This window comes from Chelonus insularis, unplaced genomic scaffold, assembly GCF_013357705.1.
Source record: "Chelonus insularis isolate UGA/USDA-ARS -01 unplaced genomic scaffold, ASM1335770v1 contig_3_pilon, whole genome shotgun sequence".
Classification (NCBI taxonomy): domain Eukaryota; kingdom Metazoa; phylum Arthropoda; class Insecta; order Hymenoptera; family Braconidae; genus Chelonus; species Chelonus insularis.
Genome location: NW_023276556.1, coordinates 3,727,833 through 3,747,990, shown reverse-complemented (window position 1 = coordinate 3,747,990; position 20,158 = coordinate 3,727,833). Strand labels below are relative to the sequence as shown.

Below are 20,158 nucleotides of genomic sequence, written 5' to 3'. Positions count from 1 at the left end.
TTGCAGTCAACTCTCAGTCAATAACAATTACAAAGAAAATGAGGACGAATGCGTTCATAAATAAAAAATTATTTGAAGAATGACTTGATTATTAATCATAAATCTTAAAGCTCTACGTAAAACATTGTTTTGATAGCTAAATATTTAAATTAAATGTGTTATAAAGGAGACTAAAAATTTTAAAAATCTAAAAAAATATCAAATATGTTAAACTCAAACATACTAATATTTGTTATATTAGATTATTGAATATTTATTTAATAGTTTAAACAAAAACCCCGGTTATTCTGACCAATGGTAAAATAAAGTAGCTCAATTGATGAAGAAAAGCAACTGAAGGTCCACAAAAGTTAGGCTTCAAATGCTTCAAGTCTTTGCATGTCTATCTATCTTTTTTCTTTGATTGAAAAAAAATGGATCAAGGAAAAATAACTGACCTGGTCAATGTTTTTCATCACTTATTAAATTGATTATTGACGAAAAGTCACGAGTTAAAGCCCGAATGTTCTACATGCTAACATTGTCTTTATATTTCCTTCAATAATGAAATTGTAACAGGGACAGTAGTCTGATTAAATAAAACTAAAAGTTGTATTTAAATGCTAATAAAAGTTTCTTCTAGGAGGTCGTTCACGTTCATGTATAAAAAATTTGTGAATCGATTAAATAATATAATACTGTCCGTGACATAAGCATTTTAATACATGAATTATTATACTGCAAGTGTGGAAGTAAACCTGTTTATTACTCCAACGAATTTATTCGAAATATTAGTATTATTGCAGTTACGATTTATTTTCATTTATTTACATTCACTACTTAAACTTTTTTTTTGATTATTCTAATTAATTAATATTCATTACCTGATTAATATTTCCGTTTTCTGTAATAATAGGTCCTACGGCCGCAGCCGCTGTGGACATACTCTTGAAGTAGCGAAAAATCTTGAATAACCAAAACACTCTGAGGCTGTAAATAAATTCTTCTTGATATTAATAATGAGCAAAAGTTTACCCACCACCGAGTAAACAAAATAATATATATATGTAATCAAATAATCCTTATCATAGATTAAACATGAACTAATCGTTCAATAAATCGGTTGATTTAACAGTTATATAATAAATTTTATAAAATAGTACTTTCTATTTACAAGCCGAAAAAATTTGAAGACGATTAGGTATAGATAGCTATGTCTAATATGCATTGAAAATGCAACTTTCCCTTACAACAATTGAATTGTATTTCTATTGTTTGAAACAACTGTTTAAGTTAACAAATCGATCGTTGACATCCCCAGAATCGTGTAAAAATGCAAGTATTTCATTGGCTAATGTTGCGAACATTATCCAGTCATTTTTATTATGCTATGTTTTCTTCTGGATAGGTGTGTTACGCAAATTACCCTTTCTATTGTTATGACATGCTAAATATCCATGGTAACTAAATAAAAAGTCACTCAGCCATGTTGAGTATCTACTGTTGCAATTATTTATTAGCTTTCTTTAGTAAAAATTCGTAAACTAACTTTGTTACAAATTTTCGTTTTAATGGCTTTTTTGTTCTTACAATAATTTAATTTCATCTTATGTGTATTTTTACTTTTAAAAAATTTTTTTTTTTATACATACTCATTGATCTTTGTTATTACGTTTAGGGCTTATGTGCGTTAATACGCTAAATATAAAATTAAAAAATGCAAATGTACCAAACTTTTGTGAATGGGCGATTAAATCACACCGCAGATCAGCTCTAAAATTAGCTTGATCATATCACAGGTACAATTTAATTTATTTTGTAAATAAGTGATAGGTAAATTGTTCCTTTCAATTTGTTAAAATAAAATTTATTTATAAAAATTAATTTACTTTTATGCTTTAGCTAGATTCTTGATAAGTTTGTCAAGTCTTATCGTAACAAACTATTAGAAATATTTTTTTTCCGTTATTGAATATTTTTAATACAAGAAAATAAATACTTAATTAATCTAGAAAGATATTACTTTTTTACTCTAACGAATTAAAAATTTTCTAATAATTTGCCATTAAAAGAGGAAAAGAATGTTATTAAGTAAAAAATTTTGTAATAAAACTTAATTATACATTCATGAATTTCATTTCAATAGTTAATAAACCTCTTTAGAATCTAATATGAAAAGTTTCAGTATTTGTTGTCTTTAATAAAAAAAAAAAGATAAGAAACATTTTAATTTTTTAACAAATGATTAATTAGCATACATAAACATTATTTAATTATTAGAGCATAAAAACTGGCTCATTAATCCATGATTAAACGACATAAAAATAAAAATATAGTGAGACCAACAGCAACAGATTTTGATATTTCAATACAAAATATTTAACTGTACATTATTTAGTATACTGTCTAAATTTTTTTAAATTATTCAATGTAATTATTAACTTTACTATTTTTCTATATTCATTATTTCTTTTGAGTTATTTTTTATAAATTTTAGAGAAAATTCACTGTTGTTAAAATTATCTATTCAACTATTATCATATCTATTTTGCTCTGAAACTTCTTTTATCATCGTTATAATTGTATCAAGTATCAATTAATATTATAATGCGCTACATCTGTTAAAAAATAAAATAATTCATTATTGGCTGCATTATTTTTAACAAATTTAAGTTTTAAAACAGAGTTTCATCCTCTTTTTTAAGAGTTTCTTTTTCATGTTTCAGTGATATGAAATTAAATATTTCAAAATGTCACTTTACATTATCGTCTTGATTTTAAAAAATTATTTTTACTTATCGATTAAGATGTGTACTCTTCTTAAAACAGATCCAGCAAAATAATAATTTGGTTAATTTGCTTCCATCGGACTTTGCCAATAATGGGCCTGCATTGAAAGCCGTTGATTATTACTGGGTTTAAGAGGAATTGTGCAACGTACAGCATCAGGAAAACGCTCATGGTATCGCTCTAATCGTAGGTATTTTACTGTCACAAGATGTCCTGTATTTAAATAAAATGATTTTACTTATTATTAAATGAAACGTAAAAGGATAATAAATATTTGATTATTATTTACCATCAAACCAACAGCCATGAAGTGCTCTATATGCTTTTCCAGCGTCTTCTTGAGACATACACTTCATGTAAACACATCCCTCTCGACTATTACGATCCACTCTAATATGAAGAATTTTTACACCTTCTCCACATTTTTCAAGAATGGCATCCTGGACTTTAACTTCCCAATCATCCTCAATTTCTCTACATCCATAAAATAAATTGATTTACAGTTTATTTTGAATAAAATAAAATTAAAGGTACTATTAAAAAATACTTATTAATAAAGTACATACACGTCAGGATCAAACATATGACGAATTTTCAAACACGGTGTTGGCGAACAAGTTAGACTGTTCACTGATCCTTCCATAGTCTCAAAAGCTTGTCCTTGCCAAACTTTAGTTTTTTTACTCGTTGGTGATGCTGATGATGACGTATTTACATTAGGCAACCAACGCCACACTTGAAATTCTTCACCTGCTACTTGTTGCACTTCTCGTCTTATCCTCGATTCATTTTCATCCAAAAATTTTACTGCTCTATCCCATACTCCTAGCATTTTTTTACGATCTTTCGGTGGTATTAAATTGTCACGTACATGATTAATCGCCAAATAAGGATCTTGACTACCACCAGGACTTGTAGATGTAGCACTTTGGTGATGTAATTCAACCATACTGATTATTTCACTGACTAATTGAAATACTTCTCTTTCAGCAGATTTTTTATGTTTCACGTACCATTGAAAAAGCTTATGGCCACCAAAAATTACTAAAAGTCCTAAAAATTGATGGAAATATTTTTATCGTTACTTAATGATAAATAATAGATTAATTATAAAATATTATTTTTGCTATAGCTTACCAGCAGCTAAAATTAATATTGTGGATAGCACAGCAAATAATTTTTGCTTAATTAAACATTTTAATGGTAGATCAGGATTTAACATTACCATTCCTACTTTTTCTGCTAAACGATATTCAAATACTTTTTCCTAAAAAAAAGTAAAACATTAAATAATTACTTATTAAAATAAAAAAATAGTCTGAAGGCAAAAAGGTAATTACCATAGAATCTAAAACTGAGTTAGAAATATCATTACTGTCTTCAATGGCTATAAGAGAAATGCCCCAGCTAGGATTTTGAAAAATAAGAAGTTGGGCATTATGTAGATCACTCATTATTTCAATCTCTTTCTGTAAAAAAAAATTGGTTCAAATAGATAATTTTTATTAATTATTTTACGACTAATTTGTTAGTTATTTTATAGAAGAATAATAATCACAGACTAAACAGAAAAAACCTACCACTTTGTCATTTTTTAACATTTGTTTAACATCAGAATCAGTTAAATAAGGAGCTTCGTTATTATTATCGCAAGATACAGAAACAGCTTTTTTCATCAAAATAGGTCGAAGTTTTTTAAGTAATTGCATCGTAGTCTCCACATCTTCATTGAGTAAGCAGTTTACACTGGGTTTATTATGTCCTGTTTGAGAACATATTGGAATTTCGTTGTCTATAAAAAATTAAACGCGATTTTTAATATATTATTTATTGTAAAACATTGACAATTAATCATCTTAAAGGTAGGATTACTAGTTAAAGTGATGATACCAACAGTGATAACAACAATAAATATTATAGTAGAAATAGATTACTCATCACATGCACAAATTTTATAGAAGACGAATAAATGAATAACCATTTCAATAAATCGATTCCAAAAATAAAAACTATTCATTATAAAAAAAATTTAATAAATAATCACTCAAGGGAGAAGGAAATAAAATACTGAAACTAACAAAATCACCATTATAATATTTATTATTTATTATAAAGAAAATTACATATTTAAGTAATAATCTAGCAACCATATATAATTAATATAATAATGTTGAATGCAAAGTAATGTATAAAATAATTTTTCACCAGGAAAAAATGCAAGTAATTAGAAAATGCACTGAAAGTATCTTAAGAGTAAGTAATCGAGTATAAAATATGGTTGCTTCGATTTAGTTTGTTCCTATACTTTATTTATAATTAATTCAAAATTCCAAGAGACAAGACAAAAGATAAACGAAAAAAAGACGCACACAAAAAATAAATATGTTTCTATCGCTAATTATTTTTCTAAGTTGACGAATTTCGATAAGCTAACGATAAGCAAGTTACTAAAAATTTTGTTTCGTAAATTATGAACAAAATACTAAACTGATTATCAGTAGCTATAGCTGCATAACAATTTATAACATTCAGAATCTATAATTTCATTTTTGCTACAATATATGATATACCCACACCTTTAGATATTTGGCGATATTTTGTAAATATAAACGTTCCATGATTTCTCTTATTAAGTGTGTATTTAAGTGATTATTAATCTTGATACCTACCCATGGGAAGAGCTGGAGCAGAATCAGATTTTCCAATAAGGCCCAAGTAAACAATTGCCAAAATGCCGAAGAAGAGAGCAAGTACTATCACTAGAGCCATTGAAACCATATTTTGGCTGTTTCTGGATTCTTCCTTATTAGATACTGATGATTTATAACTTCTGGTCACAATGTCTCTCGGTCTATCATTTGAGGAGGAAAAATATCTGTATTAAAAATAAAAAAAACATTATTTGTTTGAAAGATAATTTTATATCATTAGAAAATTTATCATTGATATTTAAAAACCTTGAAGTCGGAGAGGTATACGTGGTTTTTAGTGGAGAAGAGTAATGTCCATTTGTATCATTCTCTTTGATTTCTGACCGAACTGATCTTAATATCGCACCTAAAAAACAAAAAAGAATTGAATATGGAAAATTTGTTGATAAAAATACACATCTTATTAATTTTTAAAGTTGTAGAAATTAATAAATACTTACTGGTAGATGGAGGTCTAGGAGGTAAATTAAGACTAGCTTGAGAACTAAGTTTTCTAGTAAATTCAGATAAATATGGTTTTTCATATTGAGAAAGAATGACATCAATGTCATCTTTTTTTTTATAAAGATCATCTTTAATCAGAGCTATTGGAGATATGTCTGTTTTAAATGGAGGTACATAATATTTTTCTTCTCTCAAAGCTCTTGATATTGGTTCTGAAATTCTTGCAGGTTTTTCAACATCTACTGTACTACGTTGCTTTTCTTTCGAATTATAAGGTTTTGCATTCGAAATTTCAGTAGAATATTTTTTTGCTGAGGAATAAATTTTATCCGGCTCATCAGTTATGTCTGAATCAGATCCAGTCTCAAGGCCGTCATTAGGAGCTGATACTTTATGAAATTTATTTAATTTTTTCGTAACAGTTTTAGTTATTGATGATCGATTAGTTGAATTCACGGGTTGGGCTGATTGCTCAAAATCAGCATTAACTTCTTTAGGCTCCGATGTTCTTGATTGAGTACGACGTTTCGAAGGACTTCGTGAAATACCTGTTGCAACTGGCGGAGCCGGTGCTGGTGGTGGCATAGGATTGGCCATAGTCTGGCGCCTGTTGGGTGTTTTCTTTTTCCGGCTTGGTATTGGCGCCGCATCATCATCGGTATCATCACTACTAAATCTGAAATATAAATCAAATGTCCTTTGAAAATACATCAATATTAGTTTTTTTGTACTACAACTAGAGATTACAATATTGCAATAAATTTTACCGATTAAACACTATATTATTCATTATTAATTTTGACTTCTTATTTGATATAGTCTGAGACTACTAATCTAAATTAATGCCTAGAAAAAATTACCTAGCAGCTAAAGAATGACGAGATCCAGAACCTCCTCGAGTTTCAATAAGATTTTTAAGCTTCTTCACTAAAATGTTTCGAGTAGTTTGCGTGACTGGGCCAACGGGATAACCATATTCCGCGAGCTTGAAACGAAGCTCTGAGTCGGTGAGTGTATCCACCGACATTATTGCGTATCAGAAATGTAGGTAAATATTGAGGTTAACTGTTTAATCAGAGATTTATTCAATTTCTATGTGTTCCAAACAAATTCAAGTGATTATCATGTATATAAACAAAAAATAAAACACACACTACAATTGTCTTTTCACTTTTCTAAAAAGAGCTTCGCCGTTTTTTTCACACTCTCCCTTCAACCCGCGTACGACGTTATTACAACCTTTCGTGCTCCGAGAAAACGCGATATGTCGTACGCGCTATTCTTCCTCGATTCGACGCAGAAGGCGATTGATCGTATCTGCGCACATAATCCCGCCTAAAAAGAACCAATCCGAGAACATCATTTTAATTTAGAACATACCTTCTTTTTAGACATCGTTTTCAAGTAGCGATACTTTTTGTTGACATCGCAATTATAAATTACAGAGAAATTTATGTAATATTTATATCATACTCTGCTTTTTATCTATAAATGTTTATTAAACAGTATTTGTATAAGAAGAATTTGATAGAGAGTAATTAATTAAATAGTTTGAACATTTCAATTGGTTGTGTCGGAATAACTTTGATCGAAGCGCCAATTCATCTAACCAAACAATTGGCAATATTATTGTCAGCGCCTCTGTTATGAAAATTGTGAAAATTTATGGTGCAAGTGACACATAATTTGTTTATAAAAAATATTACCGTTAATGCAATATCAATAAATATACATGAACTAAATTATCATGAAGAAAAGTATGTAAAGTACAGTTGAATTGTTTGTGAATACTAAAAATTACGATTATGGATGAAGAAACATTAAATAGGTACATTCTGGTATTATGTTTATAAAATGTTATTTACTAGATAAAAAATTGATCAATACTTTATAACATTCAATTGTTTTACTTTTACTTATAATTGTTACTTTATTTTGTAGATTAGCAGCAGAAGCCTTGATTGAAGAAGCCAAATTAGGAGCAAGAAGAGCAGAAATCATGGGTCCAAGTGGTTGGGTCAAACCTAAAGAAACTGTCAACAAGAGATTCTTAAGTTCAACAATTCGTAATGCTGTTATTTTTAACAGACATCGACAGAAAAGAAAAGAACGACCAAGTGAAAGTCACTCACATGAAGACTCTAAAAATTATAATAAGGAGAAAACAAGGTCCCGTAAAAGCAACAAATAATTCAAACAACTATAGTACATATAATTAAAATTTCCAATCATTCTATGGGAATTTCAAGTGAAAGTAAAAAATATTCAAAAAAATTTACCAAAGTAGATCTTCAAATAATTATATGTTTATAGTCTCAGAGATTAAAAGATAACTTAAAAGAATATTTTTATCCTAGCTATAGAAATAATGTCTTAAAGTGTTATTTAATTAATAATTAATATTTTTATTTATTTAAAATTATGATTGCCTTTATTTTCAAAAATATTTAAAACTTAGCACAAAGTATTTGTAAGAAATTCAAACATTGAAATTTATTATATATTTTTTTTTCATTAACAATCACTGGTATATACAAGTTATACGAAATAATTCTAATTCAAAAAGAGTTTTTAATTTCATTACATATTTTCTTTTAATTGAATTATTCATATTCTATAAATAATTCCAACAAGCACCAATTTTATAAAATATGGACTTATAACACTCTTAATTAATATTAATAAAGAAAATAATATAATTGAAAAAATTTATTGTATATAAAATAATGTATACTACTAAAGTATTTTGCATTGATAGGTTGCTCATGTAAATCGAGTTACAAATCTTTTTATCAATTCCACGAATACTATCTAAAAGTAAAGATAAATTTGAAAATATTATCCAAATAGTACCGTTATAAAATTTTTTCATTCTCATTTATCACATTTTCCGAAATTGACTAAATCAATTATATAATATAACAGTATTTATGCGACCCGCAACAAGTTTGCTCGATTCAATTGTGCATTGTTAAACGTAAAATTTTCTTAATTAAATAATCTAAATCGATCCATTCTTTTGTCCACTCAATTGTTTAGCAGCATTCATTAGATCTTTCATATCAGCAAGAGCTTTTTCAATTCGCTTTGCAAATCTTGCAGAATCCTATCAAAAAAATCGAAATAATTTTAAAACCCATTTTAAATTCATTAAAAAATACAAGTATTATTACTCACAGTCTCAGGAGAACTTGTTTTACTAGAAATATGGAAAAATATAAGATCTTCTCCAGCAATAATATAAGAAACTCCATATCCATCGTCAGCAACAGGCCCAAATCCACCACCGGCTGAGATACAATTTGGAAATTTCTTTAAATCTAATTTAGATGTTTGTCCATGAGGAGTTTGAGATGTCGACAATTTCCACGGTTCACTCAAAACTTCTTTCAAAAAAGGTGAATCGACTTCCAAATATTTAGATACAACATATAAGCAGAACAGATGCCTGTCTATTCCTTTTCCACACATTGCTTCTTGATATCCTACTTGATGTTGCAGTGCTGCCGTTTTTAATAAATTATATTTTTCTTCAATACTTGAAGATTTATTTTCCATTGCTTTAACCCAGTTATATGATTCAATTGTACAAGGACGGACTGTTTCGGTTCGTCCTTCTCGGAAGAGTCTTGTCATGGAAGCTTCATAAGTAAGACAAAATTTACCAGCATCTCTATAGTAAGCAAGTTGCAATGCCATTTGAATATAAGCATCGGGTGACATTTTACATTTTTTCATGAATCCTTTGCCATAATGATCATGAACGTAAATACGAAGATCAACATCGTTCAGTAGCTTGTGTGCTACCTATAAAAATAATCATTTTACATAGTATTTTTCAATCATAACCGTAAAATAAATTTTATACCTCATAAGCTTGCTCTATAACATCAATACATTCTGGAGTAAGATCCCACTGTAAACGTGAAGGAGTCAATGAAAATTCTGGAGTTCCAGCTGTATGTCCATCTTCTTTATATCTACATTTATCCAAAGTAAAATTTTTTACTCATTCGATTAATTAATCATACAAATCTTTGTTAAGTAAAAAGCACAATTAAATTAAAGTAAGCAGTTTGTGTTAAGCATAAAAAATGGTCTTAAAGTATTAAGAATAATTTACCCATTGTCTACTATATCACTGCCAATAACATATTCCCACATAGCACCCATCACAGGAGCATCGGCCCTAATATAAAAATAATTGAAAAAGAAAAGCGGAAAATGAGTAAATTAATGTATGAAAATCAATTCGATTAAAACAGTTCACATTTGATAGATATTTACAATATTTACAAAATTTTAGTTTGAGAAAAGAAATGAGTAAGTTTTTTAATGATAGAAAAAGTAATAATATCCTTTTTAAAGCTCCAATGCAGATATATTAGATAATATTTTATTTTTTAGTTTATAAATATCTGTTGATATCTTAAATCGCAATATTTTAAATCGCTTACATGTTACATGTAACATCTGTGGCTACCACACTTTCCCATAAGTGTGACATTACTGCTGCATCAGCCCTGTTCTCAATTTCGCATTTATTAAAAAATAAAAATAAATCAAGACTATTACTAATTCCAATCACTTGGAAACAAAACTTGATCGAATTTCCCAAATTCAATAATCAGAAACTATCGTCGATTATCAATAAATAAATATTGAAAATTGTTTTAATCGATACACTGAACTTTAAATAAGAGGCTGTAAATAAGACCTTAATTGATAATAATACATACCATGAATGTTCAGCATTAAAACCAATACGTCCATTTGTTCCAATGCAAAGGTTAAAAGATTTATCAAACCATCTATCATAACCTTTTCCATGCAACAATATTCTTCCATATTGATCTAATTTTTCTGGATGTGCCTGCATGAATAAAAACAAATATAAAATAAATATTCTATTTATTTAATAATAATGTTTATTATTTATACTCACAGGGTCGTATTCGTAAGGTAGGTCATCAAGAACAACAACAAAAGCAGACTTTTCAATTAAATCCAAAGAAGTTTTATTAATTCCTTTAGCAAAGTGATCTATTCTTGCTTTCGCCCATGTTGTTCTATCTGTAGCCGTTAAGGCTGCAAGTTTTTGTTCACCAGGTAACGGAGCTGCCTCGTGTGTCAGGATATAATTAATCTGCTGCTCAATCTCGCATGGTAGAAGAATCCTATTTTTATAGTAGATTAAAAGCTTGTAATATCGACCTTTGTGATAAACAACAATATGTTTGGAGTCATTAAAATGTACTATTTTGTCAGTTTCAATTCCAGGTGTCCTCGTTGTGTTGAAGAGTCTCTCATATTGCCAAGAACACAGGGGAACAATACCTTGCAACATTATCGGTTCTAGCTCCTGACGTTCGATACTTCGTCTATACTGCAAACACCAATGGATAGTGTTGGCAGCTCGAGCTGCTTGTATTTTAGTTGGATGCATAAGAATTGCGTCAATACCATAAAAGTTTGAGTTGACCATTATTGGAGATCTACCACGTAGATATACGTACTCTTCCCACCAATCAGACACGTAATTACTCGACCACCAGGACTTGAGAATTAGATAACGTTGAAGTTTTACTGCGATGCCTTTTTCGAATTCATTTGCTAGTTTTTCCATACGTTTGAAGTTTTCATCGTCAAGTAGTGGCCTTACACTTCGCAAATACTGTAAAAGAATAATTGTTTATTAAATAATGGTGAAAAAATAAAATACTTCACAGGTCTACAAATATTCTTTGTTTAATATTTGATGTAATAGTAATTTTACATATTCAAATAATGATAATTAAATGTCTCTAAGTTTTTAATTTACTTTTGATTATATTACAATGTAAATTTCATGACTTCCAGAGAAATACCTCATCTTGATTCAGCATTTTTCAACATTTATAAGTGCTTTAGCTGCCTCACTATTACATAAATTGCAAATTGTAGACTTGTGCTGTTTGATTAATTTACGAATGAGTATTGAATGAATATGTGAATTGTCATTTTGTTATTTATGTTGTTGATTTTTTAAAATATATTTCCTTGCTCCATAATAGTTCGATGGATTAAAATACGATACGTGAGTACTTACTCACTACCAAAAAATTATTAATAGGCTAATAAGACCCTAACCCTTCTAGTAGTATCTTTGACTGATGGCAATGGCAGTCGTGGCAGTGAACCTTGGAAGCTATACAACATAGGTTTATTCCATCCTGACAATAGTTTCACCAAAATCAACCATATTCGAGTAGTAAAAGATATTTTACGCTGTCGAGTATCTAACATCCATCCTTTGTACATCAGTAGTAATTTCAAACAATATCTCAGGGTGTAAATTACTACCAGCCACAAAACTAATCCAACAACAACTGAAGCAGCTAGATGAGCTGGTATTGAAGATCTAAAAAATGAATTGATGATAATAAATTATACTTTTTAAAAAAGTAATTATGATCATAAAATTATAATTGAATAAATGAATAATTTTTCGTTCATAGACTTTCTGTTTGTGTACATAATATTTTAGTCAACAAGTTCCAGGTTCAACCTTTAAAGGTCAGATGATAAATACTTGATCAAAATAAACATTTTTGAAAAAATAAATTGAATTTTTTTGTAATCCATCAGATATGACAGAAGAAAATTTATCCTTATAAAAATACTAAAAAATTCTTGTTTAATAAATGATATGAGTAATGATAAAAAATGACTAATGGACAGTAATTCATACCCTGTAAGATAAGGAGCAATCCTACCAACGAGATCATAAGGAACTTTAAATCCAGTAAAATGTATAGTTGTCACAATAGCTATAGTAAGCCATAAACTCTTCAACGATGCTGGATAAACTCCTGTCTTTAGATTATTCTGCAATCAAAAGATATTTAAATCATTTTTATGACTGATTAAATGATGAATAGATTAAATAATGAAGTTTATTAATACTTAATTAAGATAGAGATAATTAATTGAAGTAATGAAGATAAATACACACCTGGAATCTAAAGAATCTTTTTTTCCATGATCTTAGACCAGATTCCCAAACTAGATGAAGGACTTCCCTATCAAAATTAACATCCCATCCTTCATGAGTAATTGAAAAACTGAATGCAACGGCTGAATGAGCTTCCGCCATACTTGTTTCTCAAGAATCTGTGAAGTGAAAGTTATTATTTATTTTTATTTATAAGAGAAATGCGATAAAAGTATACAAAGAATACCATAAATAGTACAGTCAGTGATTGAATATTTTAAGAAAAATAAAAATATTTCTTAACTGATTATCATATCTTTGGAATTTGTATTCGACTTTTACTCTTTGAAAAAAATACATTTTAATTATTATAATAGTTACAAAAAATTAATTAATAAATAATTTGAATTTAGTTTTGACGGCAAGATATGCATTTAGAGTATAGTCTAGTATTATTAAGTGATTAATTAAAGTTTCATTCATTAATGTAAATATCAAGATTTTAGCACGTTTGATAATAGTGTCGTCATAATTGTTATGATAGTAGTACATGTAGAGGATGTGGCGTAGTGGACTTTGGACTTTAAGCAGTTGATGGGCCAATAATGCCATCGCGGTTCATATTATTAATGCTTCGGCCTTCATTCAATCGTGTCTGCAACTTGCAGTTATTTAAAAACTACTAACCATCATGACTTTTCAACAATTAATTAGTAGCCATGACAATGATAGAAAGGAATATTTATTTTTCATTGAAAAAAATATTCTACTTCATGATTATTCATATTTTCACAATTGATTTTCTTAACTTTTTTAAAGAAATTGATTAACATAATAAATTTTTCGCAATTCGCCATTGTAAGATAATTAAAGTGTAGAGTGCGTTTGTTCACCTTCTGACGTACTATTTACTCAAGGTAAAGAAATAGCCTTTTATGTTTTTTAATTAGCCACAAAAGAATCGAATTAATGTTCGTTAATAAATAATCTTTGTATGCATATTTTTATTCTTTTTAAATATCTCCTTTTGTTCCATAAAAATTATACTTTATTAATTAATCATTAATTTTTTAAGATAAATAAAAACAAATTATATAAACAGATATTTATAATTTGACTCGATGAATAGTATTTTTATCATTATAATGATGAAGAAAATTATATTTTGTACAAATTTTAAATTATAAAAGTTAAAAATAGCTATTTTTAACTGCAACAATATATATTTATTTTAAATAATTCAATATAGTTTAATGCGATTTGCTAATTAAAGTTGGCAAAAAATTATGACTTAACTAAAATTAGCTGTCTACATTTTGAATGATCAATGTCAGTGTAAAGTTCAATTTTTCCAATATTTATAAGTGTAAAAAATTGAAAAATTTAAATGAAATTATAAAATTATAGATTTTTTTTAGTTTTCTCAAATATATATATCGAATGTTCAAATCAGTATTTATTATAAAAACTTGATTAAAGAATTGATAACACTACTTTGCAGGCTTTATTTACTTTTCAACACCTATCATTGACTGAGTAGAATTTCAAGGTCATTTGGAATGCGATTATTTCAATACAACTTGACGCATCGCTAACAAATTTAACTATAATTTTCATGAGCAGTTTTATAGATAAAATTATGCAATTTCATGATTATTCTATAAGTATTTATATAAAAATGAAATTTAATGCGTATTCATGAAAATGAGGTCGAGATTAATTCTCAATTCTAGTAAGAATTTATTAATTATCACAATAAATGCTTATGTAATTGATTTTTTGTTTATATAGACCTTGTTATTATTGATAAAAAAAGACCGGTATAATGAATCAACTACGTAAACAAACTTGCAACGCAATTGTTGATTTGTCAAGTAAAAGCGGAAATACGAACTGATTTTTACACGTGGGAAAAATGCCACCTGTTACAGATATGATAAAAGATTATAGTATAAAGCCAACGTAATTATATTTTTATACTTAAAAATGATTCATTGATTGCACATTGATCTTACAATCAAAAAGTAATTATAGTTCATAATAAAGACAGCCATAAAAATAAACATGAGTTAATAGAAACATTAGAGTTGAAGGAGGAAAACAATTAAATGAAAGTGGAAATTTTTTACGATTCAATTTTAAGTTCTGCTGCCAAGAAATAAACTTGATGTAAATTTTTAACACTTTTTTGTCATTTTTTATCAACACTAAATCTCACATTCCTCTTCACGTCTTTTCTGTCGGCTACTTTTATACTTTAAAGCATGAAGTTTCATTTTTTTTTTAAGTAAAGGTAAAGATTGGTAACTTTTGAAACCCGTTGAAATTATGTTTTTGCTCTCATTACGCAACAAATTATAAAAAAAATTTTACTTTCACACTATTTTCAATTATTATTTTATTCATAGTGTATCTTTTAATTATTGTTTGTCAATGAATCAACTTATTTTACTAAGAAAAATGACACTGAAAATTGCAGCATGCTACCTGGAAGCTGTTGTTAGATTGAGATTTAATCCAGCTGGTAAAGTTTTTTTTACTAGAACAGTGCTCCGATCAAAAAATTTTAGTAAACACAAACGATGAAGTGATGTTAAGATGATAAACTTTCATAGAGTACAGATACCAGTTGCACTGTACGCTGTATTAAGACGTACTTGTTATTTAAAATTATAACATTTACTTATAGAACAGATATACTATCTGGTTGAAGAGTTGACCCAAACTGAAGGCTCCAACTTCAGCTTCAAGTAGCAGAGCGATACGAAAAGAAGTATACAAGAGAACTAACGGATTATGAAGAAAGTTGTCCCGTAGCTTTATTTTTTTCGCATTTAACTGAATAATATGTTTCAAACACACATTGTTATTGTACAATGATAATACTAGAATTAAACATAAGCAATAATGAATAATTACGTATGAAACATGAGTTATAATGCGTTTTAAGTACACGTGAATTGTGAAAGGAAAATTTATATTTATCTAGTGCTACATACGCTACATACGTACATTTGTAACACATACATACTTGATTTAGTAGATCGATAAAAGTCGTCATTGTTCGGATAGGATCGTTTGACCAATCGAAGACTTCAAAATAATTTATAAGCATTGGCGCGGAAATTTAAAAATTGATTTTACAAAAATTACTTACACCGCCATCTGTTACGGAACTTGATGAATCTTATGCTCAATAGATAAATGCCATGAAGCGGTATTTAGTGCTCCAAAAACAGTGAATAAAGCTTTATAAGTATCAATAAATTTTTTGTTTAAATTAACAATTACGAAATTTAATTTCATCTTAGCTGTTTAATAACTTAATTACTAATTTTTTTACATTTTTTAAGTGTTCTGAATTATTATTTGTTTATTTTATCTAGTCCAATTTATTTTAAGTAAGTATTTTGTGTTTACAAATTATTTTTGTTTATTTTTGTAAGAAAATTTAATTATTTTTCTATTTATGTTTATTATATTAGTTACAATGAATTCACTTATTATAATTACCTTGAGAAAATCATACTATAAGATATTTGAATGAATTTTCATGATAAATATTTGTCTGTAAACAACCGTTGGATTAAAGTGAGGTTATATTATCGAAACAATAGATTATATTAACTATGCCAAAGGTAAAATGAAACTTTTTTAAATTATCAATATATTTTTAATTCAAAGCCAAATATTGCAGATGGATTCAGATTATGATGAAGAGCGAGGGGGATGGGGAGATGATATCGGCCGAGGAGATGACGGTGGAAATGAAGAAGTCTTGGACAATCCCCAAGAAGTTCTTCAACAATGTTTGGATAAATTTAAAACACCAGATTATATTATGGAACCAGGAATTTTCACTCAGCTTAAAAGGTTTTTTATATTTCCCTCAAAACATTCATAATTAAATTTTAAAAACAATTTCAAAGAATCGGATCTCATTTTAGATATTTTCAAGCCGGTGGAAATCCTGAGCAAGTTATTGAATTGCTTTCAAAAAACTATACAGCATGTGCTCAAATGGCTAATCTTCTTGCTGAATGGTTAATTCTTGCTGGAGTTAAAGTTACCGATGTTCAAGCAATGGTAGAAAATAATCTCAAAGATATGATCCTAAAAACATTTGACCCTAAAAAAGCTGATAAAATTTTTACTGAAGAAGGAGAAACTCCAGCTTGGTTAACAGAAATGATACAACATCCTACATGGCGATCATTGATTTATAGACTAGCTGAAGAGTATCCTGATTGTTTGATGTTGAATTTCACTATAAAATTAATCTCTGATGCTGGTTTCCAAGGAGAAATAACATCTATTTCAACAGCTGCACAACAGATTGAAGTCTTTTCACGTGTACTAAAGACTGCTATCGCAGGATTTTTACAAAACACTGAAAATTGGCAAACAAGTATCCAAGAATGTGCAAAAATGGTTTGTCATGGTCAACATACCTACGTTTATAGCCAAGTCTTACTACAGATTCTTGCGCAAGAACCACGAAGTGGTTTTATGATGAAAAGATTATCGCAGGAAATTACTAAGTGTGCTCAACAGAATCGTCATGATGTTACTCCAATAACGATGGCTTTAAATGGAGCTGCAAGCAGTCCTGCTGCATGTTTGGCTTTAGCATCAATGTTATCAAGGAATACATTAAATCCTGCAGATATTTCTGTTTTATATAGACACTATTCTTCCACAGAACCTCCTCCAATAGAGCTTGTTCGAAATCCTCAATTCTTGGAGCTTCTTGTTGACGTCCTTTTTAAACCTGGAGTAAAATTAAACCCTGAACATAAATCTAAATATATTTATCTGCTTGCTTATGCAGCAAGTGTTTGCGAAACTTCTCCCAAGAAAGGTAACGTGAGAAAATTGAATAAAGATGAACTAAAAACAACCATTCAAGCTATCGAAAAGGTCCACAATATTTGCAATATCAATAAAGGATCTACAGAACTTATTGCTGAATTAAATACTCTTTATCAATCAATAAGATTCCCTGTTGTAAGTGTTGGAATCATCCGATGGGTAGAATGTACAGTTACTGAACCTTCTTATTTTAAACTATGTACTGAACATTGTCCAGTTCATTTAGCACTTCTTGATGAAGTTGTAGCTTGTCACTACCTTTTACATCCTAAGGTTTTACAACTACTGATTCAACTATTTGAAAGTAAACAAGACGAATTGGAAATTCTAGTTCAAGTAATTATTGACAGATGTAATTATAATATTTTATCTTAATTTTCGTGTCATTGATTAAAAATTTTAAACTTTTAGCTGGAAATGAAAAAAATGTTAATTGATCGAATGGTTAATCTTCTGAGTCGTGGCTGTGTAGTACCTGTTGTATGTTACATAAAACAATGCTGGCAACGAGATGATACAGATATATCATTGATTCGATACTTTGTAACTGAAGTTCTGGAAGCTATTGCTCCTCCATACTCTCATGAATTCGTTCAATTATTTTTACCTATGGTAGAAAATGAAGAGATAACTGGAACGATGCGTGGAGATAGTGACAATGATCTTGTTTCTGAATTTATTGGTAATTATTAATTATTTATTAGAATGAATAATTTAATTCTAATTTTAAGCTTTTTTTGTTAATTTTAATATTTTCTTTAATTTATTTTACATATTTTCCAGTCCACTGTAAAGCTCACTGTCCAGTTGTGAGATGACGATTCAAAGATTAAATTAGAAGATATAATTAATAATGAATTGTGATGTCTACCAACATTTAACTTTACATCTTCAATATGGAAGGAATTAACTTCTCTACAAATCTGCATTGATGTAAATTATGTGGCCTCTGCAAAAAAATTCATGAGAAACATCACATTATTATAGATATTAGATAAATTCGAATCTTAATTAATATGATACATATGAAAAGGTCCTCCATTGAGTGATATAAATTAATTTAAAAAATTGTTTATAAAAAAATGAATTATACATAAATAAAATATAGATGTTCAAGAGATATTTTGCAATCAAATGTTAATCGACATTTTATGAAAAAGAAAAAAACAATTATTTATAAAAAATCAGTCCATACACTTATTAATAATTAGTGAAAAAAACTTCAGTTAGTTGTTAAGAGGATTAATCAATCATTTTAAAAACACGGTAACCAAACTTTTATCTAGCGACTTACAAATCGATGAATTTATGATTTTTCAGCTGTAAAACAGTGTGAAACATGTAATTAAATGATGATACTGATAATTGTCATTAAAAAAATATTTAATAATGATTATTTAATACTTACTCGCTGGTTTTCCATCTTTCCATTGAGTAAATTTGACATTGGTTTCATCACGTTTCATTGCTGCAGTTCGATGTTCAGGTTTTAATGCCTGACGAACTAATTTAGCAGCAATTTGTGAATAATTAATGTAGCTTAAAAAAAAAGAAAGTTTATACATTAATTCATTAATTTCAATAAAAATTTCAAAAGAAAATATTGATCATGAATGGTTACATAATGGTAAATAAATTTGTTCATTGATTTATTAAATCATGGACTATAAATAAGAACTCGTTAATTAAAATTTTCAGATTAAATTTTATAATCAAAAACTCACTTTAATCCAGCTTGTCTCCACGCTGCCATTTCTTATTATTTTAGAGATTTTTTTAATGAACAACTCAATTACAAATTTGGATTCTGATATGGTTATGTTGAAAAACCACAGCGAATGTGCGGAACTATCTATTGTTGGTAACCAAAATCTAGTCATAAACATGTAGTGTCACCTTTATCCTAGTTTTGGAAGTTAGTTAATTTTCTAAAGAGAGAATCCGTTGAATTACAAAATATTTAAACGAATAGATTTTACTCTCCAAACAAAAATATAAATAACTTTAATTGTCATCCTGATAAATTTGCTCACTAGTTTACTTTTCTAAATTTGAAAGCAACAGTATTTCATGGCAAATTTGCAAGTACATCAAGGTTAACACTTTTTTAATGAGTTTGAAAACATCAAATATTAACTTATTACCTCAAAAGTCAATATTATTCTATACAACGATTTTGTCAATGATAATGAAGATTTTTTGTGTACTATTTATGTAAAATTTAATTAATCTTAAAATTACAAACAAACAGAATTAAACTGATAAAAATTTTAAACAAACTGACGTTCAAATAGATTGATATGAATGAATATACATAAAAATTTTGGGTGATAAACTGCATTTATAATCATCGAAACTCATAAATTAATTAATGTTTATTTTAATCATA

At 28.1% G+C, this 20,158-nt stretch overlaps 5 protein-coding genes across 11 annotated transcripts; 2 read left to right on the top strand and 3 right to left on the bottom strand.

Annotated features, from left to right (window-relative positions):
• Positions 1-2,396: 2,396 nt before the first annotated feature.
• Positions 2,397-7,208, bottom strand: LOC118068289 (LEM domain-containing inner nuclear membrane protein MAN1). The gene is made up of 10 exons (XM_035085585.1): positions 6,785-7,208; positions 5,921-6,600; positions 5,727-5,826; positions 5,439-5,644; positions 4,350-4,561; positions 4,110-4,238; positions 3,907-4,036; positions 3,336-3,822; positions 3,059-3,243; positions 2,397-2,982 (listed from the first exon to the last, which is right to left on the bottom strand). The coding sequence occupies exons 1-10, from the start codon at positions 6,949-6,951 to the stop codon at positions 2,831-2,833; spliced, it is 2,448 nt and encodes an 815-aa protein (XP_034941476.1). The 5' UTR covers positions 6,952-7,208; the 3' UTR covers positions 2,397-2,830.
• Positions 7,209-7,343: 135 nt separating this feature from the next.
• On the top strand, positions 7,344-8,408 carry LOC118068742 (protein POLR1D-like). Its single transcript, XM_035086398.1, has 2 exons — positions 7,344-7,752; positions 7,866-8,408. The coding sequence occupies exons 1-2, from the start codon at positions 7,730-7,732 to the stop codon at positions 8,113-8,115; spliced, it is 273 nt and encodes a 90-aa protein (XP_034942289.1). The 5' UTR covers positions 7,344-7,729; the 3' UTR covers positions 8,116-8,408.
• whd (carnitine O-palmitoyltransferase whd) lies at positions 8,392-15,878 on the bottom strand. Of its 5 annotated transcripts, none has more exons than XM_035086394.1 (10): positions 15,385-15,878; positions 12,919-13,076; positions 12,655-12,791; positions 12,054-12,324; positions 10,870-11,598; positions 10,664-10,797; positions 10,382-10,447; positions 9,793-9,904; positions 9,102-9,731; positions 8,392-9,030 (listed from the first exon to the last, which is right to left on the bottom strand). In XM_035086394.1, the coding sequence occupies exons 2-10, from the start codon at positions 13,057-13,059 to the stop codon at positions 8,926-8,928; spliced, it is 2,325 nt and encodes a 774-aa protein (XP_034942285.1). In that variant the 5' UTR covers positions 13,060-13,076; positions 15,385-15,878; the 3' UTR covers positions 8,392-8,925. The 5 variants fall into 5 exon arrangements, with proteins under 5 accessions (XP_034942285.1, XP_034942283.1, XP_034942282.1 ...); XM_035086392.1 differs by lacking the exon at positions 10,382-10,447 and adding an exon at positions 10,048-10,113 and having other exon boundaries at positions 15,555-15,878; XM_035086391.1 differs by lacking the exon at positions 10,382-10,447 and adding an exon at positions 10,048-10,113 and having other exon boundaries at positions 15,581-15,878.
• On the top strand, positions 15,879-19,162 carry TH1 (negative elongation factor complex member TH1). 2 transcript variants are annotated; one of them, XM_035086395.1, is made up of 6 exons: positions 15,879-16,298; positions 16,383-16,535; positions 16,595-16,770; positions 16,845-18,105; positions 18,181-18,451; positions 18,553-19,162. In XM_035086395.1, the coding sequence occupies exons 2-6, from the start codon at positions 16,527-16,529 to the stop codon at positions 18,585-18,587; spliced, it is 1,752 nt and encodes a 583-aa protein (XP_034942286.1). In that variant the 5' UTR covers positions 15,879-16,298; positions 16,383-16,526; the 3' UTR covers positions 18,588-19,162. The 2 variants fall into 2 exon arrangements, with proteins under 2 accessions (XP_034942286.1, XP_034942288.1); XM_035086397.1 differs by lacking the exon at positions 16,383-16,535 and having other exon boundaries at positions 16,266-16,298.
• LOC118068743 (protein stunted-like) lies at positions 18,494-19,646 on the bottom strand. 2 transcript variants are annotated; one of them, XM_035086399.1, is made up of 4 exons: positions 19,494-19,646; positions 19,178-19,308; positions 19,064-19,089; positions 18,494-18,718 (listed from the first exon to the last, which is right to left on the bottom strand). In XM_035086399.1, the coding sequence occupies exons 1-3, from the start codon at positions 19,520-19,522 to the stop codon at positions 19,076-19,078; spliced, it is 174 nt and encodes a 57-aa protein (XP_034942290.1). In that variant the 5' UTR covers positions 19,523-19,646; the 3' UTR covers positions 18,494-18,718; positions 19,064-19,075. The 2 variants fall into 2 exon arrangements, with proteins under 2 accessions (XP_034942290.1, XP_034942291.1); XM_035086400.1 differs by lacking the exon at positions 19,064-19,089.
• Positions 19,647-20,158: the final 512 nt, after the last annotated feature.